This window comes from Oncorhynchus kisutch, linkage group LG3 (genome assembly GCF_002021735.2).
Source record: "Oncorhynchus kisutch isolate 150728-3 linkage group LG3, Okis_V2, whole genome shotgun sequence".
Classification (NCBI taxonomy): Eukaryota; Metazoa; Chordata; class Actinopteri; order Salmoniformes; family Salmonidae; genus Oncorhynchus; species Oncorhynchus kisutch.
The window spans coordinates 71,461,228-71,477,652 of NC_034176.2; the positions used below are offsets into that span (position 1 = coordinate 71,461,228).

At 45.0% G+C, this 16,425-nt stretch overlaps 1 protein-coding gene across 13 annotated transcripts in view; it reads left to right on the top strand.

Annotated features, from left to right (window-relative positions):
• The window catches only part of sox6 (SRY-box transcription factor 6), a 200,594-nt gene that overhangs the window by 65,364 nt on the left and 118,805 nt on the right, over positions 1–16,425 (top strand). For all 13 annotated transcript variants that reach the window (XR_004206768.1, XR_004206765.1, XR_004206766.1 and 10 more), the window contains 2 exons: positions 2,774–3,014; positions 6,965–7,175. Coding sequence is in view for 9 of the 13 variants with exons in the window: in XM_031813468.1 (XP_031669328.1) it covers positions 2,774–3,014; positions 6,965–7,175 (452 nt within the window). In the remaining 4 variants the exon portion in view is untranslated. The remainder of the gene's footprint in view (positions 1–2,773; positions 3,015–6,964; positions 7,176–16,425) is intronic.

A 16,425-nucleotide genomic window follows, 5' to 3' on the forward strand; every position in this document is an offset into this window, starting at 1 on the left:
AAATACTGTTACGGAGCCTGCCGCAGATCTGTTGCATTTTCTAACAAGATTGCTGTAGACACATGTTACAGGAGGATGGAGTCAGCCCTGTTCACTCTGTCTCTCTCACGCCTCAGCAGCTTGACTGATGGCTGGAGACCGGGGTAAAAGTGCCTGAGAGACTGAATATTTTAGTGGTAAAATAATACCACTTGATTTACTGTGTCATACAAAAGAAGTGCTTTGTTTCACTCTCGCACTCCATTGAAGACAGGAGCTTGTTGTGCTGGAGGCCCGGGCTTTTTGGATGCATGAATAAAAAATGTGGTGGAATCTCTTAACTCGAGCCCACCCCCCTCCCCCTTCTCAAACCTCTCTCCACCCCCATCTTCCTCACAGCACACCATCACTCTCAACATGCAAGTTCTGAACTTTGCTCTGAATTTAGATTTCCAATTAACACTCTCAATTTCAAGACCATTTTCTATTTGATATTTGTATTTATTTTATTTCACCTTTATTTAACCAGGTAGGCTAGTTGAGAATTAGTTCTCATATAATTACAGGAAACAATTTATTGTCTGATTAAAATTGAGAGCTGGGTCTCTCTAGAGAAAACAGAAGACATCACAGGCCGATCTGAGAGAGAGTGAGGTTCCTTCCCTCCCAGCACTACGGTACCTGACAGACTGGCCCTGTTGACACAGCTGCTGGGGCCTGGGTGATTAACATTGGCTGCCATTTTCCCATTTTCACCCTAACCACCACCAAAAATACTGATATATAACTACGTGCCTCTGTGTGTGTGTGTATGTGTGTGTGTGTGTGTGTGTGGGTGTATGTGTGTGTGTGTGTGTTTAGGTGTGTGTGTGTGTGTGTGTGCGTGGGTTTGCCTGCCAGCCTGTAAGACTTGGATGTCCTAATACGTATATGTGTTTTCAACACTCTTTATTGTAATGCCTTGTGAAATACAGTAATGTGCTGGCTCTGAACTCAGTTAATGAACTGTATTTAACAGTTCACATTGAGAGTGCCAGTCTGCTCTGCTGTTCAGCGCTGTGTGTAAAAGGATGGCACGGCTTCAAGTGAACTAGTCATTCTTTAGTGGAGCTGAGGCTGCTGAGCGCTGTCGGGCCTAACAGCGGCATGCGATGTGCACAATCCTCACATACGGGGAGTATCTGAAGCACATAGACTCTTGATCAGATTATTCTAACACCAAACTGTGTGTTAATCTCTCCCTGTGTCAGGTTTGTTTTGAGCCCTCTGTGAACCCCATGCCATTCATTTGGCAGAGTCTGGTGAGGTACGGTGGAGTCTGTCTGTCTGTCTCATGGTCGTCCCAGCAGGCAACACAAGGACACGATCACACCACAGCCCTTGACCTAGAATACCAACCTCTCTGTCTCCATCCTCCAGCCATAGCCTAGATAATTGGGTGGCTAAACCTCTGTCACAGTGACCCTGTGGAAGAGATGAGAATGGGCCAGATTTCTCACACCTTGAGCTCCCCCCCTGTCTCTCCCTGTCTTCCCCTGCCCATCCCTGCCTTTCCCTGGCATAGAAGATGCTCCAGCAGAGATGATATCTAGACTTGAGGCTCACATGCTGTTTTCATTGTTAAATACCCAGCAGCTTAGATAGAGGCAGATCAGGGGAGTGGGTAAAAGAAAATGACCAGTAAATATGGACTGGCTCCTTTTCCCCACTTCAGATCAGTAGCAATGCCATATTATTATCTTATTAATACCAATAGTATAATTAGATTTTCTGGCACAGTATTCATTTCAGTAATTGTAGGTCACAGCATGAGGGTGGCGTTGTAATTGTAAGAAGAGGCTAAATTAGCTGTAAAATTCTATGAGGGGAAATGTTAAGCTACATACATTTTTTAAAACACTGTTAGCATTTGTTTTCTTTGCACCTGATATGTCAAGTACACTCTTCACTGTAATATTCATGAAAGCGTGTGACAGATTTGTAAATTCTGTCTTCCACTGCCAGGATCTGATTTCCAAGCTGCTTAAGTAGGATTTATTGGCCTGGAGAAATAGTGTAGCACTGAAAAGTTAATCGTTTGCTAATTTGGAGAGTGGAAGTAGAAAGGAAGCAGCTTGGGGTTGGTGTTGTGTTTGGTGGCAGGATCCTTCTGTCAACTGTTCAATTCAATCAATTAAGGCTCTTCTGCTAATTAAGAAGAGGACAAGCACATTACTTTGACTCGTCATCTCCTTATAATTGTTTATCATAAACAAAAGCGGTTTAAGGCATTATCTGAATTTGGAGTGATAGAGAGTAGTGTTGTCATGTTTACCTTTATCTAGGGTCATTATTGACTGGGGCTTGACTGGGACACTATGTGGGGCTGTGTTAGAGCTTCAATGAGAGCATGTTATGTGGTATAGTAACCCTCTTAGCGGCCTAATCATTGGCTGGGTGGAGGGAGGGAGTGTTGGGCCTGGCCCAGACACAGGCACCGCTCCAGCCTCATCTCTACCATTTACATTAAACAAAGGATTAGGAGAAGCCCCATGGCCTGCTCTCACACCTCCTCAGCAGGCCACATGACCATTGATAGGATTTCTCCAACTTTGAGTCAGGTCCAACATTGTTTTTCAGGGCACCAACAGGTGTAGGTTGATGTGAGGATGGTGAAACATCCAGCATACCTGTCATAAATACAATTTGACATCAGCTGTTTTGTCGTCCCGGGGTCATAAAACTGTCAGACTTTTAACTATGAGGCTTTGAAGTTTTCTGACCGGTTGTCCTTTTCTCTTTCTCTCTTCCACAGCAGAATAATGTCTTCCAAGCAAGCCACCTCTCCATTTGCCTCCGTCGCCGATGGGGAGGAAGCCATGAGTCAGGACCACCTGTCCTGGGATAAGGAGGAGAGTGCCGAGACCCACGGGACACCCCAGCTGCCCCTGCACAGCCTGCTCCACAGCAAGGGCTCCATGGACGAACTGCAGCCCCTCAGCAGTGTCCCTCCAGAGAGTGACTGGGACAGCATGGTGTCAGCCCAGCAGCGCATGGTGAGAGACACCACCCTGTAGACCAGTTGACTAGTAGACATATTACAACTGCTAAAAAATGCTAAAATAATATAAGTAGGAATGAGGAATCATTGATACATCTTGTAATTCCTAGAAAACATACATTCCAAAGAAAGAAGGGTAATATATCTTAGCAGTTTTTTTGTGGATCTATCTGATACAGGGTCTATAGCTAGCTGCCTTACTGTTGTAATACTCAGTGTCTACTGTAATGACTCAGTGTACCATTCACTATTTACTGTAGGTGACAGGCAAGCCATCAGAAGGTTTCAGAGGGTACCATATTATTGTCTCTGTACAACAGCGGTCTGTTTTCCAACGTTGTCAGGGGTGAGGTAGACTCCAGACAATGTTCAGAATTTTCCGTTGGTGACCTTCACCATTAATGACTTTCACCACTGTCTAGCCTCTGAGTGTGAGTAAGCCTGACACACACACACACACACACACACACACACACACACACACACACACACACACACACACAAAACTGTCTTGTCACTATGCCCTAGCAGAGAGGAATTTCTCTGACAAGGACACGGTCACAACAGAGCCCTCGGAACAATTTCAATGAAGACTTAAGACCATGCGTTCTGCCAAGCACTTGTCTTTGAAGTCTAAGCTCTCACGAGTGTCTTGAGATCCTCCCCACTCTAAAAGAAGAGGACAACAACGTATTGAGTTGCATTTTAACGTCACACGCAGATTTGATGAAACTATAAATAGGGAGACAATACAACAGTGGAACAAAGTCTCTGAGAGGGTATCTGTTCTAGAGGGCCTGCCCGGGCCCCTCAGCCCCCAAGGCCGCCTGACTCCCTCACTAGAGGCTCTCTCTGGACCAGGATGCACTGGGGCCAAGATACAGGCTCAACAGCCACCCATTGTTCTGTGCTTGTAAAAGGGAACTCTTCACATGCCCAGCCCCTCCCTCCTCCTCTCAGCCATGGGTACTGTCTCTAATACTGTGAAGCCGTAGGGACCCTGGGACCCTCAGATAGGCAGCACCAAACCAGCTATAATCAGCTGCAGGTTATTATTAGGCTGAACAGACCCAGTGACATCAACAGTAAAACGTGTATTACACTACACAGCATCCCAATAAAAATTCAATACCACAGTCTGATAAATTAAGACAGAACGGAATGTTGCTACGCTTCTTCTTCAGGCTGCATTCTATTTGTCATCAAAGAAACATCTCCCACAATATGTGTTGTTGTGTACATCTGCAGCAGGCCCCAGACAATCTGTGGAGCTGCTTTGATGTGTGCGGAGGAGAGAAGAGCAGAGGCACTTGTGGGCTGTAGCCGGGGAGGCAGGTGGCTGTTTGTGACAGACGGGCCTGCAGTAAAGAGACCCAGAGGGGCTCTGAAGTAGCCTTCCAGGGGCCACCCCTCCACACTGCAGTGGCTGCTGGGAGAGAGTCGCTGCCCCCCACTACTCCTGCCCACCCACGTCCCACTCCCAGCCCCGTCCCAGCCCCTTTGTCCCGGCTTGTTTTCTAAGGATGCTGGGCGGTCTGGAGACACTGTTCTTGCCATCCAGTATGTAAATGACCGTCAGGAGATTGCTCAGGTGGTCCGCTCTTCTGACAGGCTCTAATTGGATCACAGGGCCGTTAGTGATGAAGGTAATTAGAATAGTATTTGAAAGAATGTTTTGTGCATTGTCTCGTGTTACTCACTGCGATCACTCGACAGCCTCTTGATAGAATGAAAGGATCCGTATGAAAAGTTAATTCTATTCATTTTGGATCTGAGGGAGGAAATGCTTGCATTTAGTTTGCTTAATGTCAAATCCTTTTCAGGTGATCATTACTTCAATTATTATTATTTTATCCAGATATGAAAAACTAAAGTTTTTGCTGCCTTTTTAACTTGAGCAATACCAGCCAATATATATATATAACATCTGTTGCCACAATAAATCCTTTATGATACATTAGAAACCTTTCCTATCAGACAGCTGTGTAAGCCAGCTGTAAAATGATCTTGTTCTGGTTGATTGTTCTGTGTTGAACAGAAAATACAGCGAGACATGGTGGAGGCCTTGTGAATTGAAGGGTTGTATCAAAGCTCTAGTCTGAGTAGAGTCTATCAGATGGATGGTGGTGGCAGGCTGTGGTTTCGTACTGAGGAGCGACATGAGGCCAAGGAAGGAGGACTAGAACATGGGGCCATGACAAGTCTGGAGGTTAATTATAAAAAGACGAACACAAATGTACTTCAAAGCCAGCAACATTTGTTTTCCCCACCATTGTCACATCACAGTTGGCTGTGGATTGCCATGGCCTTGGCCCTGCGTGACAATTACTTTTTACCATTAAATTGTAAACATTGAAATTGGAAAAGTGAAGTGTCGAGATCCCGTCAGCTCAAGTTGACTTGGTACAGATGGCACATGGGAGAGGGAGTGTGAGAGGGGAGAAGGAGGGATTGACAGAGAGAGAGAGGGGGGAGAGAGGCAGACGGCGAGAAGGCTGAAAGTGTTGCCTTTGCTGATTACCTGACTCCACTGCTGTGCCATGCGTCTGTGTGGGCTGTGCCCTGAACCTGCGCCAGCTGATTAACCCAGCGCCGCTCCACTCCCCACAAGCACCCTCCACTGGCCCTGGCACAGCCACAGCCACCCCTGCATAATCACCCCCATCCTGCCCGCCCTGTGCTGGGTGCAGACCTTGCCGCTCCACCCCGGGCCCTGGTACTGAACCGAACCACCTCTCTGACTCCTCTGCCTGTCTGAGGATATTAAGCTTGGATAAAAGATTGCAACAGGAATGCCCAGTGTACTGTACATCACTCCATGTTCTTTGGGAATATCAGCAGATCCCACCCACTTCTCAACATTCTACCTTCTTGATGTTCCTTTCTTCTTGGGTTGTTCACTTTCACCGTTATCTGTGTGTCCTTCAGTAGAATGGCTTCCTCCTTTATGTGTGTGTTGAAGGTATTGCGTTGTTTTGTTGTTAAATGTCAGATCAGGCAGTGTTATACATTACACACAAAGCAGATGTGAGAATACACAGAGGTAAAAGGGTTCAACTCTTGACAGCAGAATTACCTGTTGTCTCCTCACTCTCTGCAAGCTATAATTAAAACAGCCTTGTGTCTGAGAAGCCATGACCCAAGTTCTCTCTCTCTCTCTCTCACTCTCTCTCTCTCTCTCTCTCTCTCTCTCTCTCTCTCTCTCTCTCTCTCTCTCTCATTCTCTTCCTGCTCCTTTTCCGTGTACAGAGAGCACCCAGCCATCAGTCTCAGACAGGACCCTTAGTTAAATACTAAACCACACACAGGTGGGACTGAAAAACAACAACAGCCTGAGACAGGACACAGATTTACGATGGCCCGAAGCACTCAGCTGAGAATAGGCCTCCGCTCGAAAATGAACAAATTACACAGCACTCACCCCAACACAAATGTACACTCAAACGCAATTTAAGAAATTATAGTTGGGAGGTTTCTCTGTGTAGATTCTCCGGAGGTAAAGTAGTGCTTGAGCACACGCATACACTCACTCACGCACACACACACACACACACACACACACACACACACACACACACACACACACACACACACACACACACACACACACACACACACACACACACACACACACACACACACACATACACACACACATTATGGCTATGCCCTCTGAAAGTGTCCCTCATCATTTCACTACTCTATTTTCACTTGCCAGATATCATTTGATAGGAGCTGTTGTTGTATGAAAGCCAGAGAGGAGTCATTTGATATGGCCAAATCGCCCTGGGCCACCAAAGAACTAGCAATCAATGCATTTGACTACATCAACTGTCAACAGCCGATAAAACTCAGAGACAGAGAGAATACAAAGGGAAATACTAATGATTAAATCCAACCCCCTTTCTCTTTCCCCATCCCCTCCCAACTGCTGTTTTCTTACAGGAATCTGACAGCAATAAAGTATGTTCCCTGTACTCCTTCCGGAATAACTCAACCTCCCCACACAAGCCTGAGGAGGGGGCCCGGGAGCGCGGCGACCTGCTGAGCGGATCTGCGTTCGGAACTCCGGAGCGCCGCAAAGGAAGCCTGGCCGACGTGGTGGACACACTGAAGCAGAAGAAGCTGGAGGAGATGACAAAGTCAGAGCAAGATGGTAGGACACTAAGTACCTGTGTGTATGCGTACATATGTGTGTGTATGAATGCTTCCTTTTTCAAACGGCTTCAAACTTTTTTCTTTCCCACTCACTCTCTCTTTTAATTAAACACACACACACACACACACACACACACACACACACACACACACACACACACACACACACACACACACACACACACACACACACACACACACACACACACACACACACACACACACACACACACACACACCACAAACACCCAGACACACACACACACACACACACACACACACACACACACACACACACACACACACACACACACACACAAACACCCAGACATACACAGACAGAGGCAGGGAGGACTGACGTGACTGTGTTTCCAGTTTGTTCTGAACCCTTTCCACAGAGACAAAGAGTGGGTGGCACTACACCTCAGCTTAAGTGTGGTCTCCCCCCACTGCCAAGGCAAACTGTCAGGCCGTAAAACACATGCCACCGACCTGATGCCAGGAACATTACCTTTATATTCTTCAACACAGAAAGCTCTTCACTAAGGGACGCATTCATCAGTCAAAGAAAACTGCACCTACAGACAAAATTAGTCCAGGCTATTACAGTTTTTTACAATCACTTTGGCACTAATTTCGGAACCTTGATGTAATTTTTCAAAACTCTAGACACAAAACTCACAACCAATGATTAAAATGCACATTTTTCAAAAATAACACTTTTTACAATTGCTTGGATACAATACACATAAAGCTAAGATCATTTGTTCACTGAACTAAAATCAAAATGACACAACTTAACATCAAAGTATTACCATTTCAAAATGCAATTCACACATTACATCTGAGATGACTGTCTATTCAGTTCATTACAATGATCTAACTATCAATTGATACAACTGCTCAAAATGATAAGTAACTGTTGCATTACTCTTAATGCATAGTTTTATGGAAACTGACAAACAATATTCCATGTTTAGATCATGAAAGTTTCAGGATAATGAGATCCATTGACACCAATTACCGTGGAACAATTGGACTACATTATCTATGGATGTAATATTTCATCATCATTCCTTATCAGACACTGTTTCTAGGGTCCCATGTACCACTTTTCCAGAACATGTTTTCAGATTTGATATTACTGTTCACTCACCGGCCGCTTTATTAGGTACATCTATCTAGTACTGGGTAGGACCCCCTATTTCCTCCACAACAGCCTGAATTATTCACGGTGTTGTACGTTAAGAGATGCCCTTCTGCACACCACTGTTTTAAACAGCTGTTATTTGAGCATTTGTTGCCTTTCTGTTAGCTGGAATGAGTCTGGACATTGACCTCTCTCATTAACAAGGTGTTTTTGCCCACAGAACTGCCGATCACTGAATGTATTTTGTTTATCGCACCATTCTCTGTAAACTCTAGAGACTGTAGTGCATAAAAATCCCAGGATGGCAGCTGTTTCTGAGATGCTGGAATCACCATGTGTGGCATCAACAATCATACCACGGTCAAAGTTGCTTAGATTACGCATCTTGGCCGTTCTAATGTTAGGTCGAACAACAACTAAAGGTCTCTACTCTATATACTCTATGTATTGAGTTGCAGGCAGCCACATGATTCGCTGTTCGAATGTAACCTTCCTTGATGGGCTAAATCAGGTCTGTAGAGCTGATGGCATGACCTATGTCATTGTGTGGGATAATGTCAGGTTCCACCATGCTCAAAGGTGCAAGCATGGTTTCAGGCCCATCCACAATTTGCCACCCTGTACTTACCCCCGTACTCTCCTTTCTTAAAACCCGATTGAGGAATTTTTCTCCACATGGAGGTGGAAGGTATATGATAGGCGCCCGCACAAACAAGCCAACCTTCTCCAGGCCATGGATGACACATGCAATGACATCACTGCAGATCAGTGTCAGGCCTGGATTCGCCCTGCTGAAGATTCTTCCCAAGATGTTTGGCTAACGAAAACATCCATTGTGATGTGGATGAGAACCTGTGGCTAAATCCACAAGACAGAGTTGAGGGAAATACAGAAGTACAGTCGTTTTTTTCTTTTTTTTTGTAGCTAATTATTTTAGCTTTGATTCAAAGAAACCTATGAGTGATTTTGTTGTATTTCATCAATACATTTCAGATTTTGTTCAATGATTCCACTGTGTCTGTAGTATTCTCTCTACTAGTCCTTTTACAGTGATGTATTTACGTGTAGTAGTGTAATGAAACGTGTCACATATTTTGTACTACAATATTTAATGATTGTACGAACAACTACACAGTGAAACTATCGGTATCTTGTATGTGGGTGATCTAAATTAATGTTCCTTTGGTATTTCATTAAAAATGAGTTATTTGAAACAATGATTCTGCAAGTGCAAGGTTTCTTTAAAGATATGAATGCACAATGCAATGTTTTGAACATTGGACAGCCTGTGTTACAAGTGATGACCGTTTTGAGTTTTGTGTCTAGAGTTTTGAAAAATGACCACAAGGTTCTGAAGTTAGTGCCAACGGGATTGTAAAAAACTGTAAAAGGGATGCATGTGCCAATTTAATTCATTCAGTTTACTGTACCATATAGTACCTAATTTTCCTAATTTCCTCACATATCAAATGCACTTAATAACTATATGTCACCCTATGGTAACCCACCACTCCCTAGTCCTATATGGTATCTCACAGTACCCAACAGAACCTTCTGTCACCCTATGGTAACCCTCCACTCCCTAGTCCTATATGGTATCTCACAGTACCCAACAGAACCTTCTGTCACCCTATGGTAACCCTCCACTACCTAGTCCTATATGGTATCTCACAGTACCCCACAGAACCTTCTGTCACCCTATGGTAACCCTCCACTCCCTAGTCCTATATGGTATCTCACAGTACCCAACAGAACCTTCTGTCACCCTATGGTAACCCTCCACTCCCTATTCCTATATGGTATAGTACCCCACAGAACCTTCTGTCACCCTATGGTAACCCTCCACTCCCTAGTCCTATATTGTATCTCAGAGTACCCAACAGAACCTTCTGTCACCCTATGGTAACCCTCCACTCCCTAGTCCTATATGGTATCTCACAGTACCCCACAGAACCTTCTGTCACCCTATGGTAACCCTCCACTCCCTAGTCCTATATGGTATCTCACAGTACCCCACAGAACCTTCTGTCACCCTATGGTAACCCTCCACTCCCTAGTCCTATATGGTATCTCACAGTACCCCACAGAACCTTCTGTCACCCTATGGTAACCCTCCACTCCCTAGTCCTATATGGTATCTCACAGTACCCCACAGAACCTTCTGTCACCCTATGGTAACCCTCCACTCCCTAGTCCTATATGGTATCTCACAGTACCCCACAGAACCTTCTGTCACCCTATGGTAACCCCCCACTCCCTAGTCCTATATGGTATCTCACAGTACCCCACAGAACCTTCTGTCACCCTATGGTAACCCTCCACTCCCTAGTCCTATATGGTATCTCACAGTACCCCACAGAACCTTCTGTCACCCTATGGTAACCCTCCACTCCCTAGTCCTATATGGTATCTCACAGTACCCCACAGAACCTTCTGTCACCCTATGGTAACCCCCCAACTCTCTCCCCCAGACTACAGACTGTAAGAAAAATGCACAGCGGAAAAACAAATGTTTGAAAGAGCCGCTACAACATTTCCCCCATTCTTAATGAGCACCACACTAGTAGGATAGTGTAGTATGCAATCAGACTTGGAGCCCCCTGGGAACGCTGGTGTCTCGTTCAGCGTCTGGGGAACTCTTAGCTTAAGCGCTACATCACACGTATAAATTAGACGGCCATTTGTTTAAAAATGATTTGCTGCTTTCTTTTTATAAAGTGTTTGTTTGGTGGTCTTTGCACATTATCACTATCCTGGATTATTCAGTAGATAGCAATCTCCATCCCAATTTCTAATATTCCTAATAACAATATTACATTTTTAGCAATGTTAGATATTAGATTTATGATAATTTCTTCAGAGTCATTATTTATTATATTGTTGACTTATGTGTTTAATAGTAAAAACAGTGTCTTAACTAGTATTTCTTCCCCTGTTGTCTTAATGGTATCGTTAGTTTCATACCCTTGACTTTTCCAGAGATGATACCTTTCCCTCGGCACAGAGGACATCTCTCATATGTGTCTGGTTTCTGATGGGGTTGTTTTCCGCGGCGGGCGCACTCCTCTGAGCCCTCTGTGGCGAAGGCGGGCGTTATGGTAATGAGCCCCAGCTGGTGAGGGCCGGTTGTTGCAGTAATTTAAATGGTCAAGTGCAGCTGGTAATCCAGGGCCGTATGTTAGCGCAGGGAGGAGAGAGTGCTTCAACGTGCAGTACAGCTGTTTTCATCTCCTGTTAATAAAAGAGCCTGGCCCTGCCTCATGCGCCATGCATCAACACCACCTAAATAAACTCCCTTGTTGGAGGAAATTAGTTTCTGAGAACACAGAACAAGACAAGAGGCTCACGAAGTTCAATATGTCGTCTGTAAGCTGCTGGAATGGAGAGATTCAGTGTCCTTATGGACGCTTGACACTAATTCCATCAGTAGAGATGACTGTGTGATTGCTGTACATCAGAAGGGATATTACAGAGTACAGTGTGTAGGGCAGGCGGGTAACTGTTGTTACCATTCATAATCTATGTCAGTGTTTATAGAGAGCCTCTGTGAGCATCTTGAATGGGCAGGATTAACCCATTACGGGCAAACCAGGAGGTTGGAGAGCCATTTGTTGCTTTAATGACCTGGCTAATGTAAGACAAAGCAGCAATGAGCTAAATATATCACTTATCTAAGCTACAGTATCATGGAGACAACTGTTCCTCCTAATCCACCCTGCTTTAGTCCCTCCACTGGTCTGGATCACTGGAGTCTTCAGAGCAGAGCTAGACACCATCTGCTGCCATTATTCTGACTGAGTCCTCCCTGTTATGTCCCTGGTCAGGAATCTCATCTCATTGTGATGATGGATCAAGACTGAGCTTGCTGACCTTAATGGTAGAGGGCATGAGAATCCTCTCTGTTTCACCTATTACAATGTAGACACTTGTTACTACACCATTAACATTGAAGTTGTTTAAACTGGACTTTGTATATCCTCTTAGATTCAGTGATGAATGAGTCAGAAAGTGTCATTTAGATAATTGTGTGATGTTGTGCTAGTCCACAGGCCATATTTGCTACTGAGCGACGGTAAAGCTGTGGACTGGGACAGAGAGCAGTCCTAACAGACGATGACAGAGTCTCCTTCCGCCGCCCATGCCTCTTTCAGTCCCCCAACAAAACGTTGATTAAATGTATATCGTCGTCAGGGTTCGCTGCCCTCAAATCCAATCAGACCTAAGTTGACCGCAACTTTGCCTAACTGGGCTGCCATCTCAGTGCTCCATGCCTGAACCCGCCACAGTGGCCATACTCATCGGCTCTACCGCCCTCCCACCCCTCCTCCGTCCTCTCTGTCACTGGTCCTTAAAGTGCCCTAAGTGCTTGTGACTGCGCTAATGAATGAAATGTCCTCCCAGCAGTGAGGACTGCATTAAGCTGAATAGCCACCTTAGCTGTAAAAGCTCTATTAGACTCAGTGGCCAGGAGGGCTAACGATTGTGCCCAATGTTTATTTACTAGGTATTGTAAATGCATTATTTATGGAGAGCTTTCCAGACACCACTTGTCAAGAGTTAAAAATGTCAGTATAAGGTATTAAGGGAAAAAGAAAAATGGCCTCCATTATGAAGATCCAAGGTGACCTTGGTTGGATTCACAATTAGACCGGCTTCCTATGATGCAGTAAAATATGAATAATGGTCGTAGGGAGTCAACACCGTGTTGTCCCCAAGACAAGGACAGGTAATAGTTGTGTTTGTTAGGTTTTAGCCTGTTCCTTTGGGCTCTATACAGACAGGTTGAATCCTTGCCAGCACAACCAGCTCTGGATTAGATTTGCTTACAGTTAATGAATTCCTAATGTCTCTTTCTATTGTGCATTGAGTGGCATGCCGAGACATGTTTTTATTCTTTATCGGTGGCCTGTCGAGCACAATGCAATTTCTGTGCACGGAGGCATGTCAGAAAGTGATGCACTCAAGCCGGTCAGATATTCATCTCCTTCTTTGTAGTGTACTCTGTTACAGACACTTGCTGCTTGCATCAGGGAATGTCAACACACAGGCATGCACGCACAAACGTCCCCTTTTTGCCTGGGCATCGCCAGTCCTCTGCCTGTGCCAGTGTAGCCAGCAGTGTCGTCTTGCCAGGAGTAGTTCTAGCTGCTGCTAAAAGCTTGTTATATTTTAATCCATGTTTAAAGGCCGGCGAGACTGAATGACATGTTTCAGGCAGGAGTGTGGCAGGGCTGCAGGCTAACCCTAATCCCAACACTGACCTAGGATATTGAAACATGTTCTAGGTCTGTCACGCCCTGACCATAGAGAGGCTTTTATTCTCTATTTTGGTTAGGTCAGGGTGTGACTCGGGTGTGCATTCTATGTTCATTTTCTATGTTTTGTATTTCTTTGTTGTTTGGCCTGTTTTTCTCAATCAGAGGCAGCTGTCTATCGTTGTCTCTGATTGAGAACCATACTTAGGTAGCTTTTTCCCTCTGGGTTTTTGTGGGTAGTTGTTTTCTGTTTTTGTGTCTGCACCAGACAGAGCTGTTTCGTTTTCGCTCGTTCTCTTTGTTATTTTTGTTATTTCAGTTAAATAAAATAATGAACACATACAACGCTGCACCTTGGTTCACACCTTCTTCATGCAACGATGACCGTTACAAGGTCTATGTTCCCTTATGGAAAAAATACACAAGGCTTTTTAGATTTCAGGTTGCACTAGAGATTGCAGTACATAACATCTATATTCTGATGTAACGGGATTGCTTTTACAGTTCAACCTGGTGGTTGGCCTGTATAACAGTACACATTATCTCACAGTGTTCCTGTGATGACTCGAGTGTGTCTGTGGAGAAGAAGTGAGAAGGAGAGGTCGCTCCCCATTGAGTTGGGATGTCCTGTTCCCCCTGGGAACAGGTGTGCATAGTGGAGGTTCTGTCTCAGAGGGTAACATGCAACCCTGGGTGACCTGTGACACTATGAACAGTTGCTAATGTGAAAGGGTGAGGACTTCTCCCCAAGGCAGTAACCCAACCTCCTTGGAGCTGAGAGGACGGCCACACTCCACACTATGGTTCACAGGAGCCAGGCTATGGCCAACAGAAGCTAGCCGTGTCAGTCAGAGTATCTGGTTAGCAGTGCACCTGGACCACAGCAAGGCCTATTGACTAATTACCATACCAGTGGGAAGCCACAGCACCTTCATCCACAGGGACAGTTCACCAAATCACAGCCTTCCTCTCTGAGGTAGAAGGATTTTGAAAGAGATCACACACGTCAGCAGCAGATGGCCTCCACTGTGTGACATGAGTGGTCAAATCGTGCTGTTTAGTTGGGTGATCTGAATGTATGATTCTCAATCTCAGACATACTCTATGTAATGCCAATCAGTATATATATATCTCCCATCGCTCTCTCTAGGGTCTTTATTAGCATGGGAAACATGTGTTAACTTTGCCAAAGCAAGTGAGGTAGATAATATACAAAAGTGAAATAAACAATAAAAATAACAGTAAACTCTCTCTCTCTCTCTCTCTCTCTCTCTCTCTCTCTCTCTCTCTCTCTCTCTCTCTCTCTCTCGCTCGCTCCCCCATCTCCCTCTTCCTCTCTCTCTCTCTTTCACTCTCTCTTTCGCTCTCTCTCTCTCGCTCCCCCATCTCTCTCTCTCTCTCTCTCTCTCTCGCTCCCCCATCTCTCTCTCTCTCTCTCTCTCTCTCTCCCTCCCTCCATCCCTCTGCTTGTAGTTGTAATCCGTCTCTGGGCTATGTGTTATCCCAGTGTCTGTGGCAGTGCTGCAATGTGAGTGTGAGTTTGTAATCAGCATTGTGTGCTAAGGAAGGGCAGGGTCATTATCCTCTATTACGACAGGGTGTGTAATGAGATTCAGGGATGGGGGGAAGCTTTGGAAGAGAATAGGATCAGCTTCAAGCCTTTGGCCTGATTAATAGTGATGAACTCATGACTTAGTCCTAACACCGTCTCTGCCCCAATCCTGCTGTCTCAGCCATGGAAGCTCACTGTAAAATTGGCTACAGGTGATTTGTACCGTTTGAACTATATGTGTAATACATTGTTATTAGTCAAGCTCAGGATTTCTTTTGGAAAGGCATTTTCATTCATGCCCACAGTATCTGGTTGTGTTGTTACGATTCACTTAAAGGTTTACTTAAGAAATAATATAGTAAGACAAGCTCTCTCTCTCGTTCCCTCTCCCCTCTATCCAGCTGCCCTGTCGTCTGGCTCTGTTTAATCCCACCTAATTAATAGGAATCTTTGTTATAATGATCTGTGGCGTGAGCCTCTGACTCGATGCATATGCAATGAGGCTGGAGACCCAGTCGCCTTTTTAATGTGTTGGCTGCTAGCCGAGGTGAACCTGCAGGTTTTGAGGCGCGCTTCAAACACTTAGCTCTCCTCTCCCCAGTCCCCCAAACATCAGACAACCGCTAGTTTCTCTCTTCCTCTTCTTTCCACTCGCGCTCCATCTTCTTGTCTTCTCCTTTAATAATTGTCCTTCTCTTCTGTCTATCTGACTCCAACAACCTGCTTATATTGATACAAGTGACATATTTGATCAGTGGCTGTTGTATTTGTGTTTGTTTGAGTATTTTAGTGTTTTTGTGTTTGTGAGTGTGTGTGTGTGTGTGGTACTCCCTGCGTATAGCTCCATTCTTGTGTTTTTGTGTTTGTGAGTGTGTGTGTGTGTGGTACTCCCTGCGTATAGCTCCATTCTTGTGTTTTTGTGTTTGTGAGTGTGTGTGTGTGTGGTACTCCCTGCGTATAGCTCCATTCTTGTGTTTTTGTGTTTGTGAGTGTGTGTGTGTGTGGTACTCCCTGCGTATAGCTCCATTCTTGTGTTTTTGTGTTTGTGAGTGTGTGTGTGTGTGGTACTCCCTGCGTATAGCTCCATTCTTGTGTTTTTGTGTTTGTGAGTGTGTGTGTGTGTGGTACTCCCTGCGTATAGCTCCATTCTTGTGTTTTTGTGTTTGTGAGTGTGTGTGTGTGTGGTACTCCCTGCGTATAGCTCCATTCTTGTGTTTTTGTGTTTGTGAGTGTGTGTGTGTGTGGTACTCCCTGCGTATAGCTCCATTCTTGTGTTTTTGTGTTTGTGAGT